Source organism: Cannabis sativa, chromosome 4, assembly GCF_029168945.1.
Source record: "Cannabis sativa cultivar Pink pepper isolate KNU-18-1 chromosome 4, ASM2916894v1, whole genome shotgun sequence".
Classification (NCBI taxonomy): Eukaryota; Viridiplantae; Streptophyta; class Magnoliopsida; order Rosales; family Cannabaceae; genus Cannabis; species Cannabis sativa.
This window is the reverse complement of record NC_083604.1, coordinates 6,739,278-6,756,573: the sequence shown is the minus strand read 5'-3', so window position 1 is coordinate 6,756,573 and position 17,296 is coordinate 6,739,278. Positions and strand designations below refer to the sequence as shown.

At 31.0% G+C, this 17,296-nt stretch overlaps 2 protein-coding genes and 1 long non-coding RNA gene across 3 annotated transcripts; all 3 read right to left on the bottom strand.

Moving 5' to 3' along the window:
• Window positions 1–7,055: 7,055 nt before the first annotated feature.
• Window positions 7,056–8,814, bottom strand: LOC115712336 (vignain). Its single transcript, XM_030640609.2, has 3 exons — window positions 7,851–8,814; window positions 7,607–7,750; window positions 7,056–7,511 (listed from the first exon to the last, which is right to left on the bottom strand). The coding sequence occupies exons 1-3, from the start codon at window positions 8,526–8,528 to the stop codon at window positions 7,257–7,259; spliced, it is 1,077 nt and encodes a 358-aa protein (XP_030496469.2). The 5' UTR covers window positions 8,529–8,814; the 3' UTR covers window positions 7,056–7,256.
• Window positions 8,815–10,490: 1,676 nt separating this feature from the next.
• Window positions 10,491–11,688, bottom strand: LOC115715239 (uncharacterized). The gene is made up of 2 exons (XM_030644077.2): window positions 11,387–11,688; window positions 10,491–10,822 (listed from the first exon to the last, which is right to left on the bottom strand). Exons 1-2 carry the CDS (start codon window positions 11,489–11,491, stop codon window positions 10,739–10,741), a joined length of 189 nt encoding a protein of 62 aa, XP_030499937.1. The 5' UTR covers window positions 11,492–11,688; the 3' UTR covers window positions 10,491–10,738.
• Window positions 11,689–13,051: 1,363 nt separating this feature from the next.
• On the bottom strand, window positions 13,052–14,157 carry LOC115715046 (uncharacterized). The gene is made up of 3 exons (XR_004011162.2): window positions 13,869–14,157; window positions 13,703–13,760; window positions 13,052–13,237 (listed from the first exon to the last, which is right to left on the bottom strand). It is a non-coding gene; the product is annotated as an uncharacterized LOC115715046 (long non-coding RNA).
• Between the last annotated feature and the right edge of the window lie 3,139 nt (window positions 14,158–17,296).

Here is a 17,296-nt window from a genome sequence, read left to right as displayed (position 1 = left end):
AATATTTTTTATTTTATGGTAAGATATTTTTGCATTCATACACGATTGTCTTACCTTGTATATTCGGTTTTTATTGCTCTTTTCTATGTTAGGAAACATGCATTTTACAACTGATCTTTTCTTATATAGAAACTTCTTGTAAGAGAAGCAATTCTCTTATGAGAAGTTAATTTTTTAAGGAAACTTTGATTATTGCCTTTTTCTTATTGAATTCGATTGTGTCTTGATACAATCAGAATATATAAACTGTTTATGGCAGGAATCAAGACTTAATAGAAGATCAGACCTGATTATAGCAAGTTTCTTTTTTCTAGTCTGATTTGTTGCGTCAGATCCCGATCTGATGCTGCAGATCGTGTTTATCTTAAGAAAGTTTTGTACAGCTGTAGATTCAATCTTGTGGCTGTCTCTAGGGTTTCTATGTTCTATAAATAGAGCCTAGAGAGAAGCCATTCGAATCAGCTCTTTCATTATTCATTTTTTTTTTGCATTTTTCTTATTTGTGAGGAGAGTTTCTTTGTTATGTGAGAACCTAGTTGTTCATCTAGGTTCTAGTGTTTTATATATCAGTTCTTACTCTGTCCTAGAGTTTATTAGAATGACTTGACTGAACAAGAGAGTGGTCTTCGAGTGAAGACTTGTTGAAGCCTTACTTCAGGAGGAAGTAAGCACTCACACTTCAAAGACGAAGGGAGTTCGAGCTTGAAGGCGTTTCAGAAGTCAGATTCATAAAGTGCATTACAAAAGATTGCGGCAATAATTTAGAGGGAGTCTAAACTTGTATAAGTCAACTGTCTTTGTAATTGTTGATACTTTATTAATTGATTTCATTCTTTTGGTGTGGCCCCGTGGACTAAGAGTGTTCGAAAGAACACTGATACCACGTACAAATATCTTGTGTCAAGTTATTTAATTTTTTGCAATTATTTTTATATTCTGTCTATTCTGTTTTGTCGCTGCAAAACTGGTTTCTACAGTAACAGAATTACATTCTGCTTCTGTAGGCGTATATAGTTTTATATTCTCGTATATATTATTGATATTTGTAAAAACTCGGTTTTTCAATTGGTATCAGAGCGGGACACTAAACTCTTAGTGTGGTCCTTTTAACGTTTTCGTGTGTTGTTGTGTAAAATGTCATTTTTTTGCAATGGAAGTTTAATTTCTAGACCACCGTTGCTTAATGATTCCAATTATTCTTATTGGAAAGTTAGAATGAGGGCCTTCATCAAGTCTCAAGATGAGAGAGCTTGGAGGATGCTTCTATCAGGTTGGTCTTCTCCAGTTGAGACAGATTCTGAAGGTAACTCTAAAATAAAATATGAATTGGAATGGTCTATTGAAGATGATAAAATTTCTGCCTACAATAGCAAAACATTGCATGCTATATTCAATGGTGTAGGTGAGGGTTATATTAAACTTATATCATCTTGTGAATCTGCCAAGGAAGCTTGGGAGATCCTTCAAACTCAGTTTGAAAGAACTTCTGATGCTAAGCGCTCTAGATTTATTATGCTTCAAACTAAATTTAATGAGCTTAGGATGTCAGATAATAAAACCCTAACTGAATTCTATGAAAAACTATCTGATATTGTTAATGAATATTTTGCTCTTGGTGAAAAACTTGATGATTTTTTTCTTGTGAGAAAAATTGTTAGAGTTCTTCCAGAGAGGTTTGATACTAAACTTTTGGCAATGGAGGAAGCTAAAGATTTTAGAACAATGAAGGTGGAAGAATCAATGGGTTCCTTGCGTACTTTTGAATTGAATCAACAAATTAAACAAAAGGACAAACCTAAATCCATTGCTGATAAAGGTAAAAGTATCACTTTAAAAGTTGCTGACAATGAAAATTCTGATAGTAAATGTGATGATGAAATTGCTTTATTAACCAAGAATTTCAGAAATATATGAAAAAGATGGGTAATAAAAAAAATAACTCGAAATTTTCAAAGGGAAATACTTCTATTAAACCATCCGTGTCTAACAAAAAGGGAATTCAGTGCAGGGAATGTGAAAGATTTGGGCATATTCAATCTGAGTGTGCAAACACTTTGAAAAAGAATAAGAAAAGTTTCAATGTCACTTGTGTTGGGTTTTGTGCCCTAAATAAAACTCATTTCAATATAATCAGATTTACTTATTAATAAAGATTAGAAATAACATTTAATGTTGCATGGTTCACATGATTTATTTCATGATTATATATACATAATGTATGAATTCTATTTAAGTCCAGAACATATGAATTTGTGAATGATTGTAGTGTTGTCAGCACAGTGGAATATAATCTTAATTATATGTTCGAAAGTTTATTCCCTGATTTGTCAAAACACTGGATTTAGACCGACATGGTATAATCAGCGATATTTATTCTTACACCTTGGATAAGTGTTATGTCCTTTCCAGGGCATTGGCAAAGTTTACCAGTATCGGATGTATGGAGTATACATCGGAAGGGACCGATATTGAACTTTGATTAGATATATTAAAATTTACCGTAATATCTGTTCAATTCAATATCACCCGTTGATCTTAGATCAAGTGATCTTAATCCTGATATGTTTAGGTTCGATCTCAAGAGTATTATACATGTTCTTGTTGGGTTTTATGCCCTAAATAAAACTCTTTACAATCTGATTAGTTATCAATATAAGAAATTTGAAGTGATTGATGTTTGCATGAAATTTTACATGCTAATGGTTTAATATGTTTGATATGTTTATTACATTCATACACACAGAATCAGTTAAATCCAGATCATATGTTTATTCACAATTACAGTATCGTCAACACAGTGGAATGTGATTGTGTTCATATGAATCAAAAGTTTTGGTCCCTGTTTCACCAGTGTTATTGGATTTACACTAATGTGATAATCATCGATGATGTATACTTACACTTGGAGTAAGTGTTATGTTCTTTCCAGGACATTAGTAAAGTATACTAGTTTCGAATGTATGGAGTATACATTAGACTGGACCGATATTGCAACTAAGTTAAGATATTACAAACTTACCGTTATACATATCTTTCCAAGTCAATATCAGTAGTTGATCTTAAGATTAAAAGAATCTAAATCCTGATATGCTTAGGCTCAACTCAGGAGTGCTATTCATGTTCTTAGATTTATTAGTTAAGCCTACTTTTGGGTCAGGGTGATACGTATATTTTGGGAACATGATAGTATGATTGAGTGGGAGTGCTGAACATAAATATGGAATCTATAGCTTCTACTAGTGTATAGAAGTCAAGTGATGATTCCCTTCGAGCTTAGCAAATAGAAGTAAATGGATGAGCTCTTATTTAACTGACTAATTATTAGATCACTAAACACCATTTACAGGTAGCTAAGTGTTTTAAGGGGCAAAATACATTGAGGGGTGAGAACGGTAAAGAAATCCCATCTCGATGTAGATCATCTATATAGAGGATCTTTAAATCACAATAAGATTATAACAATGGTTAAATGAGATAGTATATTGATATCGTGGAACATACAATATGCTCTATATAAGTCTGAGAGTGCAATTCTAAGTTCTAAGAGTGGATTCAACGAAGAATTAATAAGTAGGAATTTACTTGGTAAATTTGGTTCACTTATTGGAAGCTCAACATATAGATCCATGGTCCCCATTCTAGTTGAGAACATTCTGCTTGTAAGACTCATTAATTGATTCGTGATTGATCAATTATAATTCTAAAGTTAGACTATGTCTAATTTTATGAATTTTCACTAAGCAGGGGTGAAATTGTAAAGAAAAGAATTTCTAGGTTTATTTATTTATTAATGGACTTTATATGTCTAATTAATAATTAAATTAAATGACAATATTATTTAATAATCTATTTTAGTTATTAAATAATTAGTTTTGGCATTTAAAAGGTTATAATTAGAAAATTGGCGTTTTTGAGAAAATAGAGATAAAATTTGATAAAACTACAAAATTAAGTGAGGCCCAATAACACACCATGGCCGGCCACTTAAATAGGTTTTTCAAATTAATATTTTCATTATTTTAATGCCAAATAATTCCTAACCTAAACCTAGTAGTTGCCTATAAATAGAAAGTGATGGCTCAGTCAAAACACAAGTTTTCACAAGCCTTTCTGACAGAAATTTCTCTCTTCAGAAAAACTGAGCCTTCCCCACTTTCTATACCTGGCCGAAATCATCCCTCTCTTTTCCCTTCATCAATTTCGTGACCCTAGTGAAAGAGTGAGTGCCCACACACGGAAGCGTAACTCAATCATAGATTGGAAGACTGTGAAGGATCAAACTTGAAGAAGAAGGACATTCGGGCTCAGATCTTGATTATACTCTGCTACAGAAAGGATTCGAGGGTTAGAGATCTGAGTGGAAGGAGACATTAATTCTGCTGCATCAATGTAAGGTTTTCTTAACTTTATATGTGTTTAATTTATCGTTTTAGAAAGTTCATATTTAGGATGTTTAAACAACATACTTGTGAGTAGATCTAAGATCCTAGTAAAATAAATATTCCAACAGTTCTTTGATTTGTTAGTTAAGCCTACTTTTGAACAGTCCGGGTGATACGTAGATTTTGGGAACATGATAGTATAATTGAGTGGGAGCGCTAACATAAATATGGAATCTATAACTTCTATAGGAATTTAGAAGTGAAACGATGATATCCTTCGAGCTTGGATAAACAGAGATAAATGGTGGAGATCTCATTTCACTTCACTGAAATATCATTTATACGGAGCTAAGTGTTTTAAGGATAAATACATTGAAGGTGTAATGGTAACTTAGTGCCTATTCAATGTAGATCATGGCCAGCCACTATGCTAGTGGGATTGAAAAATGACAAAATGGCAAAATTGCAAAGTGAGGCCCATTATCCATATCATGGCCAGCCACTATGCAAGTATTTTACCATTTATATTTTTCATTATTTTAATGCCGCACAATTCAAACCTAACCCTAAGTGGTATTCTATAAATAGAAAGTGATGGCTTCAGGAAACTAAGAATTTGCATCTTATTCTTTTCAGAGAAAAACCTGAGCCTCCACTCTTCTTCTCTTTTCTTCTCTTCAATTTCGAAATACCCTAGTGATAGAGTAGTGCCCACACACATCAAGTGGTATCTCAATCATAGTGTGGAAGATTGTGTAGAATCCAATCAAGAAGGAGAATCAGCATCAAAGAAGGAGAGAAAGAGATCCAGGTTCAGAGCTTGATTATGTTCTGCTACAGAAAGGAATCAAGGGCTAGAGATCTGAACGGAAGGAATCATTATATTCCGCTGCACCCAATGTAAGGTTTCCTTAAACCCTCATGTGTTTATTTCATTGTTTTAGAATTCATATTAGGATGTTAATGAAACATACTTGTTAGTAAATCTAGATCTTGGTAAAATATTTCAAACAACTTGGAGTGATGATGAGACCAAGAGTGATGAAGAAAATTCTGAGAATGTTGCCCTAACTTCTATTTTGACTAATGTGTTGTGTGATTCACAGGTGAAAGCTAGACTGGTATGTTTGAATAATACTACTAAACAAGAAGAATCAGATTCTGATGATTCTGAAATCTGTGAAGAGTCTCTTGCTGAATCATACAAAGTCATGTATGAAAAGTGGATTCAGGCTACTACTGAAAATAGAGAGTTGATTAAAATGAATAAAAAACTATCACATAAAATTGAAATGTTTGAGTTAAAAATAAAAGAATATGAGACAGATTTTTGTGTTAAAGATGAAAAAATTACTCTTTTAAAGAAGGAACTTGAAAATTTTAAGAAAAATGTTCAAATGCTTAATCTTGAATCTTCTATTTTTGAAAAAGCTCAGAATGCAGGTCAAAGAGGTTTTGCAGGCATTGGATCAAATGGTATGAAAAGTTTTGGAATCACGAAGTTTGTAAAATGTTCCGACGAATCTTCCGGATACTACAAATGTGAAGTCTGCTACAACAGTTTCACAACCTGTCGTTGCAAAAGCAGTTTTTGCTGCTGCAAAATCCCCAAGATTTACAAAAAGAGTAAGATCTGAGGTAAAAAGATTTGTTCCTACTTGTCATTTTTGTGGTAGAAAAGGATATATCAGACCTAAATATTTCACGTTGCAAAATATGTTTAGAACAAATTATTTTGGTAATTTGGAAAAATCCCAAAAGAAACATAAAGGTTTGAAACTAAAATGGGTTAAGAAAAATTGTCTAGCTGGTTTTTCTGATAAAAGTGTTGCATCTCAGATGTGGTATTTTGATAGTAGTTGCTCTAGACATATGACAGGTGACAAGGACTTTTTGACTAACATTCGGCCTATGCAGTGTGGAGAAGTCACTTTTGGCAATGGCTTAGTTGGAAAAGTCATTGGTATGGGAACTCTCAATTTTGAAGGGTTACTTAGATTGAAAAATATGATGTTAGTTGAAGGACTAAGGGCTAACTTGCTTAGCATTAGTCAAATTTGTGACCAAGGGTATTCTGTCTCATTTGAAAGTGATCATTGTTATGTACTTAATGATGATAATCAATGTATTTTGCAAGAATTTCGATCCAATGATAATTGTTATACCCTAACTCCTGTGTTTACTTGTCATTCAGCCATCAACAATACCACGGATTTGTGGCATGCCAAACTCGGACATATTAATTATAAAAATCTAAAAAAATTGTCAAATGCAGGTATTGTTCAAGGTCTACTCAAACTTGGTAAAAAAAGTGTTGGTAAGTGTAAATCATATCAACTTGGTAAACAATTAAAAATCACTCACAAACGTGTGTCTGATATCAATACCTCAAAAGTATTGAAATTGCTTCACATGGATCTTATGGGTCCAATTCAAGTTAAAAGTCTAAATGGTAAGCGATATATTTTTGTGTGTGTTGATGATTTCTCTCGATTTACTTGGGTAATTTTTTTAAGAGAAAAGTCTGACACTTTTGATGCTTTTAAAACTCTTTGTTTGAGATTAAGAGTTGAAAAAGGATGTAATATTAGAAAAATTGTTCGGATTCGAAGTGATGAATGAGCTACACCTCACATTACTAATACTCTAATGTATAAAAAAGTTCTGTAAATGTATGGCTACAAAAAACCTTTTATTCCAATCAAAAACAAATCATAAAACTAGTACAGTCTATAGTATGATCTCACTTGTGAAAGCCAGAAAGATTTTATTTGATGTATTAGTAAAGGCTTGAAATTGACCTTGCCTAAACAAAGACTAACAGTGAAATTTAATAAAACTTAATATATGTGATTTGTGTGCATTAGATTAGCACTACAGTTCATCTTTAGAAGAACCAGTTTTGGGGTTTGCTGAGGATTTAACCGGGTAAGAAGCATCCATTGCTATACCACACAGCCCTTCTTCTGCATCAATTCCGCGTTCCATCCTAATATAGCCTTTCTCTCCCCATTCGGCTCCCCAAGAGTTCTTCACTATCCAATATTTTGTCCCATCAAGAGTTGCTCCATACCCCACTACTGCAACTCCATGATTTAGCTGTATACTACATTCTCCTGAATAGACTCCCTACATAAACAGAATCCCATTGCAGAATTTTATCAAGTTTTAGCTAGTTCCAATTGTTTTCTTATAGGAAAAGATTATGAAAACTGAATTGTTACCTCTGAGTAAAACTGAAAATCCCTATCACCAGCATCTATGGAAACAGATACAGGTTGGTTTGCTGCGGCTTTCATTAGAGCATTCTCATCGTTTTCGGGTACCCTTTCGTATCCATCAATGGTCACCAAAGGAGAGTTTTTGAACTGTAAAACCATGATAATTATGCTCATTTTTTCTTTGCTTAGATACATGAAAAGTTGGAATAGTATTGAGTCAAGATTGAAATAGATTGTTTTACTTTACCTTAGATGATTCACAAGAACCATCACTGGCTGTGTAGGGATAGCTCTTTTCAGTAGTTATACCTCCTTGCTTCTTTATGAACGCAAAAGCAGGTTCCATCAACCCCCCTTCACAACCATGGTTTTTCGAGCTGCAATCAACCAATTCTTGTTCCGACAAAGATACCAGCTCCTTTGTTTCGATTTGGTTGACACCTTCAACTGCAGCTACAGCTGAGAATGCCCAACAGCTACCACAGTTGCCTTGGTTTTTAACTCCAGTGACTGCTCCTTTCTTCCTCCAATCAACAGATGTTGGAAGATCACTAGTGTTTTCATGCTTGAAGGTAGTAGTTGGTCGTTCACCGTGTAACATCCTATAGTGGTTAACCTTTGATCCAGCATAGGATCTTACAAACTCATGGTTGGTCATGTCTGCAAACATGTTCAGTTTCAACTTGTAAGGCTTGTTCATCTGGTTCACCTTGTGGACATGCTTTACATTCGCCTTGAACACATTGAAACGTTGATGCTTTTCTTTAAGGTCCCTCGAAACTGTGTGCTGGCTTCTCCACCTCTCGTATAAATCCCATAGACTCTCTTCAGAAGCCAAGTCTTTTTCATGGAATTCAAAGCTTTGAGCTAGCTCGAAAAGCACAGCAAGCGAAAGAGCAATCAGGAAAAACTTCCCCAAATCCATACTTTTTCTTTTCCTTGGAGAAATGTGAGAGATGATGTTGTTTGATTTGGTAACTCTACCAATGCAATTATGCAAGCTTTTATAACATGGTGAACGGTTTTAGTTAGCTTTTTGTAGTTTTTACCTCAAAATATGGGCTCCATTTTAGAGGTTACACCATCTATTATTAGATGATTGATATGAATTTGTCATAGGTTTAAACTTGATTTGTCCCAACAGCTTACATGCCAACCTCGTTGATTTGATTCAGCTTGATCACAAGGCTGACGAATATTGAGTTGTTGAAGCATAGAGAACACGATTTCTTTGCAAGACTAAGTAAACTGCTCAAGTTTTTTGTCTTTTGCTTAGAACAGAAAACCTTTTAAAAATTCCTGAACAGAGTGACGTGTGTACTATCTTAATTGGGTTGGTCATTGGTTGTGTATTAGAAAAAGTAGAATTCACTTTTCCTTTTGACCAAACATTGAGGTTTATTTTGTTTCCTATTGCTGTTTATATAGCTGTTTGTAGTAGAACAATATGAGCATGCTCTCTAAACATTATTACATATCAACGATGATCTGTCGAAAATGAGTGTGAAATATGATTACTTGTCAAGTTGTCACTAGAAAATTAATTTCATTCTTTCAAATTGAAGAGATTAATAGTAAAGTGGTAAGTAAGTTAACAATGAAAATTTATCGTCCTTAACAATTTATGTAGGCTCTTTTACCCCAGTTAGTTTCTTATGCCGAGACACACAAATTACAAGATTCAATGGTACAAGACAACGGGAAAAAAGGATACTGCTTTATTATGTTGGCGAAAACAGGCCAGAATTGAAGTAAGTTTCTCCAAGGTGAGAAATTTGACTGTTCTCATCATCAATATTACAAGAAAATGGTGCATAAATAGTAGTAGACACTTAAATCAGTAAAGGTTTAACAACATTTCATATTCATATGAAGAAATAATTTTGAGCATTAAACACACACAAACCATCAATGAAGTACGATCATACACATTTGAAGCTAAGTTTCTTATTTAGAATCTGCATTATGTAGTTTCCTTAGGGATACATTTGGGGAGAGAAGTGAAATATGAATAAGAATTGAGATAATATGCATAATAAAGATTGATAAATTTTTTGTCATTCCATTGGAATAATTTTTCCACTATTTTTAATAAAATATCTACCAAATAGAAGAAGTCATTAGAAAAATAAAATGAAAATTGATTAATTTTTATTGCCTATTTTTTGTTAGTATCCGCCACATATTTATATATATATAAGTAAATACCATTTGGGATCCAATATTTTACAAAAATTACTGATTGGACTCTCTATTTTATTAAATGACAAATTAATCCCTGTAAATTTGTAATTTTTACAAAACATATGCTCTAAAATGGCATTTGCTTTTTTTTTTTTTTTCATCTTACATTAGAATGATCTTTCCTTCTTTCAAAAACTATTGGTCTTCTACAAAAACAATGGAAAAGTCATTCCATCAAAATGACATTCCAATACTTTTTAAACTACAACCAAACAAACTGAATAAAACTAAAAAAAAAAAATCCGTTTCATTAACCCCAACCAAACACAACCTAAGTTCACATAAGATACTTGTTGTCACCACAACATAGTTTTGGTAACTTAAAATCAAGAGAAATACTAAAAGGCACCAACACTCTTATGAAATATCAAATCGCTACTAGTGCAATTCAATATCGTGTCTAACTTATTTTATTTTAGTTATAATTGTAAAAAACAGCTAACTATTTATGAGATGTCACCTCATAAGAAATGCTAGGTACCATAGTGCCTAATAGCAATACTCTAAAATCAAACCAACACAAACTTGCAACTTAAAATGTTTTTCTCTCCAAGTAAAGATCTCAAAAAAGAGAAAAAAAAAAAGAAAAAGAAAGTGCAATGAGTTAAACAAGCAGACCTCCCACAATCATCAAAAGCCAAGAAACACAGAATATCTGACCATGTAATTATTATTTCAGCTAGATGACATAGCAATCGAAGCAACAGATAATTGTTATGAAAAAAAAAATCAACAAAACGAAGTTAACTGCACATCTCAAGAACGATGCACTTTATATAAGTGAAGAATGTTGCAAGAGCCTATCGACCCTTAACATAAAAATTCATAAGTAAAAATAAAAACAGAAAACCACATGAAGTGTTTTAAAGGAAAAGCCTTAGGCAATGGCGGTCACGCAATATCGTTCTGTCTGGCTTGTTGCAGCAATTCTTCCCTCACTCTCCTAATCTCTGCTTCTCTCTCCAATCTCTCTTGCTGTAGCAATAACAAGTACAGATAAGCAAAATCCTAACAAGTTCCATAATTGACCAGCTAATTAGAGGTTACCATCTATATTACAGAATCACTTTCACACCAAACCAAATTGATTGGAATGAACCAAATTTCATTATTAAGATGTGGGCATTATAAGGTCCTCAACAAATTTAAATTGTAAAGTTCAAAACTTTAACATTCGTCTCTACTAGTACTCAAACCAATTTGGAAAACCCATTTTTCTAATTCCCAAACCAAACAAAATCCATTATCCAATCATCCAAATTTCGAAATAAAATATAAGAATATAAATGTTAAATGTTAAATGTAACAGTTATCAGATCCAATCGGAAACTTTTTAACAACCCAGATGATAAAACTAGCAAAATAAAATAGGAACAGAATCAATCTAGGGTTTAATCTGAGAACGAAAAATACGCACGAATCATACCAACATGAAAATTTCAAATTTTGGGTAAAGCAAAACAGCATTCAAACGAAAAATAATTTAATTATTTAAAAGAATTAAGAACTACAAAAAGAAATTAAATGAAAGGGACGAACCTTTTCGTCTTGATGAAGAGCGATCCAAACATGGACCTTTTCCATGGATTGCCAGAACACGAAAGCTCCAAGTGACATAGCGAAGTAGGTCGCTACCTTCACCATCTTCTTCTTCTTCCTCCTTCTTCCACAAACGACACTGAATCAAACGCAGGACTTCGATAAGTAGGTTCTGAGAAGAGAAAGAAGAAAAGGGTTAATTTTTAGTTTCGTCTAAAATTATATGGTGCAGCCGGAATAATGTTCTTTCATCTACAACTCTATCTCCCGCCTACACGTGGCCGTAAGCTTGACCAACTTCCATTCTAAAAGAAAGCCCACTACTTTTTTTAGACCAACTTTCTTTTGGATTTCATAAATATACAAAAATAATAAAATTTTTACATTTTTACAGCTGCTTTTTTTAAAAATATATTTTTACGGATTTATTTTGTTTTCATTTTAATAAAAATATGGCGTGTTGATTTTTTAAAAAATATTATTTTAATGTTGCTGCTAAAAAAAAGTAATTTGATTTGTTTTTACAACTATATATAGTGTTTTTTTTTCAGAATAATATATTTTTAATATTGCCACTACTAGAAAGCAGCCTGAAAGTAATGTTTTTATTGGAAAAAACAGGTGAAGATTTGTAAAAAAAAATATGAGAAAATATAAGTAAAAAAAAAATCTTAAAAATATATATAAAAAAATTAATTTATTTTTAAGTATATTATGTAAATTTCTCTAAAATTTTAGCCTAACTTTTTGGCAGGCTTGTGAATGTTTCTAAACCCATTTTGTTGTATGGAATACTTTTTTTTTTTAAAAGAAATTACACTCTATACTTTTTTTATATTGTCTTATTTTATTTTTACACTCTTTTTTAAAGTCTATCATTTTTACCTCTTTTTTTAAACATTGTACCAATTTTGTCTCTGTCACTTCAAGATACTCTCCATGTTGACTCTGTTATGTCAGGGTATTTTATGTACAATACATACAAAAAGAGAGGTATGTTTCAAATAAATATAAAATTAGAGACAAATTTGATTAATTAATTAATAAAAGGGGTATTTTTTAACTTACCCCTTTCTTTTATTTGTCCTTTTAAAATTATCTGCGTTTCTTAATAATTGTATTTGATGTCGTTTTTAGTTTGTTGTCGTTTCTCATTTCACTATCGTTTTCAAAATTTAATATTGTCGTGTTTTAATTTTTTTTTCTCGCTGAAAAGTCGTGTTTTAAATTTTATTGTCGTTATTCCAGGAATTGTTGCAGAAAGAAATCTCAAAAATTGACCAATGATTTATTATCAGCGTAATGGTTTGAAACAAAAAAGTTGGATTTGGTTCGATTAGAAATATGGTGTCGTTTCAATAAAACTTTGTCGTAAACAGGTTTACATGAAAGTATTGTTTTCTTTTCTTTGCTTACAAATATATCGTTTTATTAGAAAAAAAAACAAACAAGGCAATTAGGGCTGTGCATGGGTTGGGTTGGCTTGAAGGTATTTTAGTGGGCCAACCCAATGAGATCGGCCTATTAAATTCTAACCCATTCATATTAAGATTTATTTACAAACCAACCCAACCCAACCCATTTTTAATCGGTTTGGGTTGGGTTGGGTTAAAACCCTTAATTTTTTATAATTAAAACTTAAAATTTTGAGCTAAATTTCCATGATTAAATGTAAAATTCAATAGTTCATCAAAAGTTCAAAGGTTAAAAATCAATTATTACAGTCATCCAAATCAAAATAAGGACTAAAGTTAATTAAATTGTCCAAAATATGATCAACTTGAAAAATACATCAATTAATAATGTCAATAATCTTCTCCTTTGGTGATGCTTTGACCTTTGGTGTGTTACCTATCATTCAAAAAATAAAGCTACTCAAATTATTTATATTAAATTAGCATAATAAAATAAAGAACATTGTTAATTTATAAATAAATTATTATAAAAGGAAAAGTAATTATTAAAAAAAATCAACAACTTAGCAATCTAAATAAAACTACTAATTATCTAAAAACAAAACTAACAACTAAACATTCACATAGATCAAAGAGACACCAAAAATCATAACATACACTACTGTTTTATTTATCACTCAAATAAAATAACCATTATTGAAACTAGCAAAAATAAAAATAGAATGAAACATACAAAAATCAATAAAAAAATCGTTATTACTGAATTATTGCAACATAAATTTAAAAATACTCACAAACAAATCATTACTACATATTCAGAAAATAAAAAATTAGTATTACTAAATATTCATCACTAATATTAGAAAAAATAAATAAATGATATGAAGAGTCAAGAAATAACCTGACAATGAAAAGTGAGAGCCGAAGTAGCGTGGTGTGCGACAACCCTTGCTTAAACACTTTCAGAAAATTAAAAAAAAAAAAGTGAGACTAAAGGTATTGAGATTAGAAATTTGAAGAGAGAAATAATTTCATTGAGCAAAAATAAGATGAAAAGAAAAAGTTACCTCCGGCGAGAACGGAATGGGAGGAGAGTGGACTCTTATCTGTGCCGTGTGCGTGCATCGGAGAAGGAGGCGGATCCAAACATTCTCTGAGAGAGAGAGAGAGAGAGAGAGAGAGAGAGAGAGAGAGAGAGAGAGAGAGAGAGAGGGCAGTGAGTTGAGAGAAAGAGAAAGTAGGAGGCGGATGGTGATGAGGGGAATGTATTTATGTTGTGTTATGTTTTTAGGGTTAGGGTTAGATAATATATATAAATATATATGTGAGAAAAGTAAAAGCCCAATTCAAATTGTCTAAAGCCCATAAAATTAATACTATGATTTTTTTTTTTCAAAAATTCGGGTTGGGTTGGGTTCATTGCCCATAAACTGCCCAACCCATTTCCGACCCAAAACTGAACGGGTTGACATTTTTCAAACCAATGGCTATTCGGCCCAAATTTAAAGGGCCTGTTTCGGCCCAAATTCGGGTTGGGTCGGCCGGTTTGGTCGGCCCAACGGGCTAAATGCTCAGCCCTAAAGGCAATGGAAAACTGAAGAAGTGTACTCAGAGAGAAACCGAGCGACGTTATTTTGAAAATATAAAGTTAGTGTTACGTTAATCTCTTATTAAAATTCTTAATTTCCATACTTAAAAATATATGTTGATTTATTTTTTTTCTAATTTTTTTTCCTATTGTTCTTTATATTGTAAATTTTTAAATTTTTTTGAATAGGTTTAAAAATTTTTGAACACTGGTAGTAAAGTGGAATATCAATAATTCTCTTTTCGGTACTGTAAATTATTTAGAATTTTTTAAAATTTAGAGAAATGATATTATAAATAGAAATTTTTACATGAAAAATCCATTTTGCACAATTTATTACATATATACCTCTACACGCTTATGTCTACATTTTTACTTACAAAGTTGGTTTTATTACACAAATACCACTTAGTCATCATTCCATCCATCATCAATCAAATCCTACTCTCTTCCCTCTCTTTTTTCATTTTCTATCAATCAATCCATCATTTCACTCTCTTTTTTTCTTCTTTTCTTTTTATTTTTAATTTTATTTCAGTTTTTAATTTTTAATTTTTAATTTTATTTCAGTTTTTAATTTTTAATTTTTAATTTTATTTTCAGTTTTTAATTTTTAATTTTTTTCCATAACAATTATTCTTTTATTTTTATTTTTAATTTTTAATTGTAAAGCTAGTTTCTTATATATTGTTGCTTAGGTCTAGGATTGACTTCTATCAATCAATCCATCATTTCACTCTCTTTTTTTCTTCTTTTCTTTTTATTTTCAATTTTATTTCGAGTTTTTAATTTTTAATTTATAATTTTATTTCAGTTTTTAATTTTAAATTTTTTTACATAACAATTCTTCTTTTCTTTTTCTTTTTAATTTTTAATGTAAAGCTAGTTTCTTATATATTCTTACGAAGCCAAGGAAAGTGTTCTGAGAAATGAAAAATATTTTCACTGGTTTTAGGCACAATCTTAGGAAATTATTGTGCTTCTTATGTATGTTTGCTCAACAAATAATGCAGAGATTTCATTGTCAACGTTTTCTGGGAAAAAAGCTAATGTTGGTGCTGATGTTCGAACCGAGGTTTGTTTTCGGTTTCTTTTTGGTTTTCTCCCATATTTGAAATTTTACACCTTCTGTATGTATTTTTTTAATATATTTTTTATCTAGTTGTTTCATGTCCATTTTTATATCATCAATGGGTAACAATGAGATTTATCATGGATGTTGATGTTCAAAGAGTTTTTCCTGTATTTTAGTTTGTATACAGTTGTTTTGTAATTTTATTATAGTTTTGCTACTTGCATATGTTATTTCACTATAAAATTAATATGCAACTATTTGCACAAAACTTACTATGTATAACTACTAATTTTTAGTCCCCATCAAATTAAATTCTTGCATAATATATAAACTATCATAAAACGATAATGCAACTATAAGGCAACTATTTGCACTTGCATACAGTTGTTTTGTAGTTTTATTATAGTTTTGCTACTTGCATATGTTATTTCACTATAAAATTAATATACAACTATTTGCACAAAACTTACTATGTATAACTACTATTTCTTAGTCCCCATCAAATTAAATTCTTGCATAATATATAAACTATCATAAAACGATAATGCAACTATAAGGCAACCAAAACAAAAAATAAATCAAAATGTAACTGTATATAACGTAGATGTATTATTCATGAGGTTTTTTTAAAAATTTTCACATCATACATTGTTTTGAATTTGGGGAGGTCCAGATCTGTTTGTTACAGATCTACATTTCATGAATCTGGATTTCGATATTAGGAGGAGTTGTTTTGATCGAATAAAACAGAAAATAAATGTGTAATTTCAGTTTCTTCACAGTTTTTCTGTTTTTTTTTTCGTCATTTTCAGTTTAGATCATTGCAGGTATTTTTTTCCAGTTGATTTTGCCAGAATTAATAGTTGTATTTTTCTCGTTTTGGTTTCATTTTGGTTGTTTTGCGGTTTTGAAACGAGCGCGTATTTTCATCTTCATGGTTCGCTCTGTACAGCTGAAGGCTTAGTGCATGTGGTATTTTTGTAAATATTTGTATGTGGACTGTATAAATGTTTAATGGGCCGGCCCAAAGTATTTTTGTAATTTTTTTTCCTTTTTTGTATTTTTTTGTTTTTTTCCCAAAATATAATAAATATCGCTATAAAAAAATTAAAGAAATATATTCTAGTATATGATGTCGAGCGTGTAAATTGATTAAAAAATAAATAATTTGCAGCATAAATACTTAAGCTATATTTTTAAAATTTTATAGGTATTTAGTTGTTAAGAGTTAAGTAAATTGACACGTGTCAATCTCTAATTGGTTCACGCCATTACATTTTTATTTTTTTTAAAAAAAATTAGTTTAAGTATATCTATAAAAAAATAATACGTGATAATAATTTCACATTTAACAGTCTAACTATCTATGGAGTAACAAAAATATAACTTAAGTATTATTACTACTAAAAATTAAACTTAAATATTTATTTACAATTTATAATGAAACTTAAGTATTTATACCACAAATTAATACAGAAGGTAGAGAATAACAGTATTGATATTACTTAAGCATCTCATGTGCTCTTGTAATGGACAAGAAAAATACAGCAGGTATTAATAAGTCATATTCTTAAATCATTTTAAGGCTTTTTGCAGTATTTATTCATGTATCTGTCTTATTTTAGAAACCAAATACTTTGTAGTTTTCAATTTTGCTATCCTAAAATTCAAAAATACACCTCCAAAAATAGTGTCATATATGGGAATATTTTCCTACTAGCTTAACTAAATCTCCATAGATTCTTGTATGTAAATGAAGCTTATGGATTGCATGCAATGCAAGACTAAGTAAAAAACCCAAAAAGAAAAGAAAAAAATTTCTTATATAACTT

Excerpts from the sequence above, each read along its gene's own strand:
- LOC115712336 (XM_030640609.2), bottom strand. The coding sequence starts at position 8,528 with ATGGATTTGGGGAAGTTTTTCCTGATTGCTCTTTCGCTTGCTGTGCTT. Across the intron at positions 7,751-7,850 it reads GTTCTTGTGAATCATCTAAG|TTCAAAAACTCTCCTTTGGT; the intron begins GTAAAGTAAAAC and ends ATGGTTTTACAG. Across the intron at positions 7,512-7,606 it reads ATTTTCAGTTTTACTCAGAG|GGAGTCTATTCAGGAGAATG; the intron begins GTAACAATTCAG and ends CTGTTTATGTAG.
- LOC115715239 (XM_030644077.2), bottom strand. The coding sequence starts at position 11,491 with ATGGTGAAGGTAGCGACCTACTTCGCTATGTCACTTGGAGCTTTCGTG. Across the intron at positions 10,823-11,386 it reads CTCTTCATCAAGACGAAAAG|CAAGAGAGATTGGAGAGAGA; the intron begins GTTCGTCCCTTT and ends TTATTGCTACAG.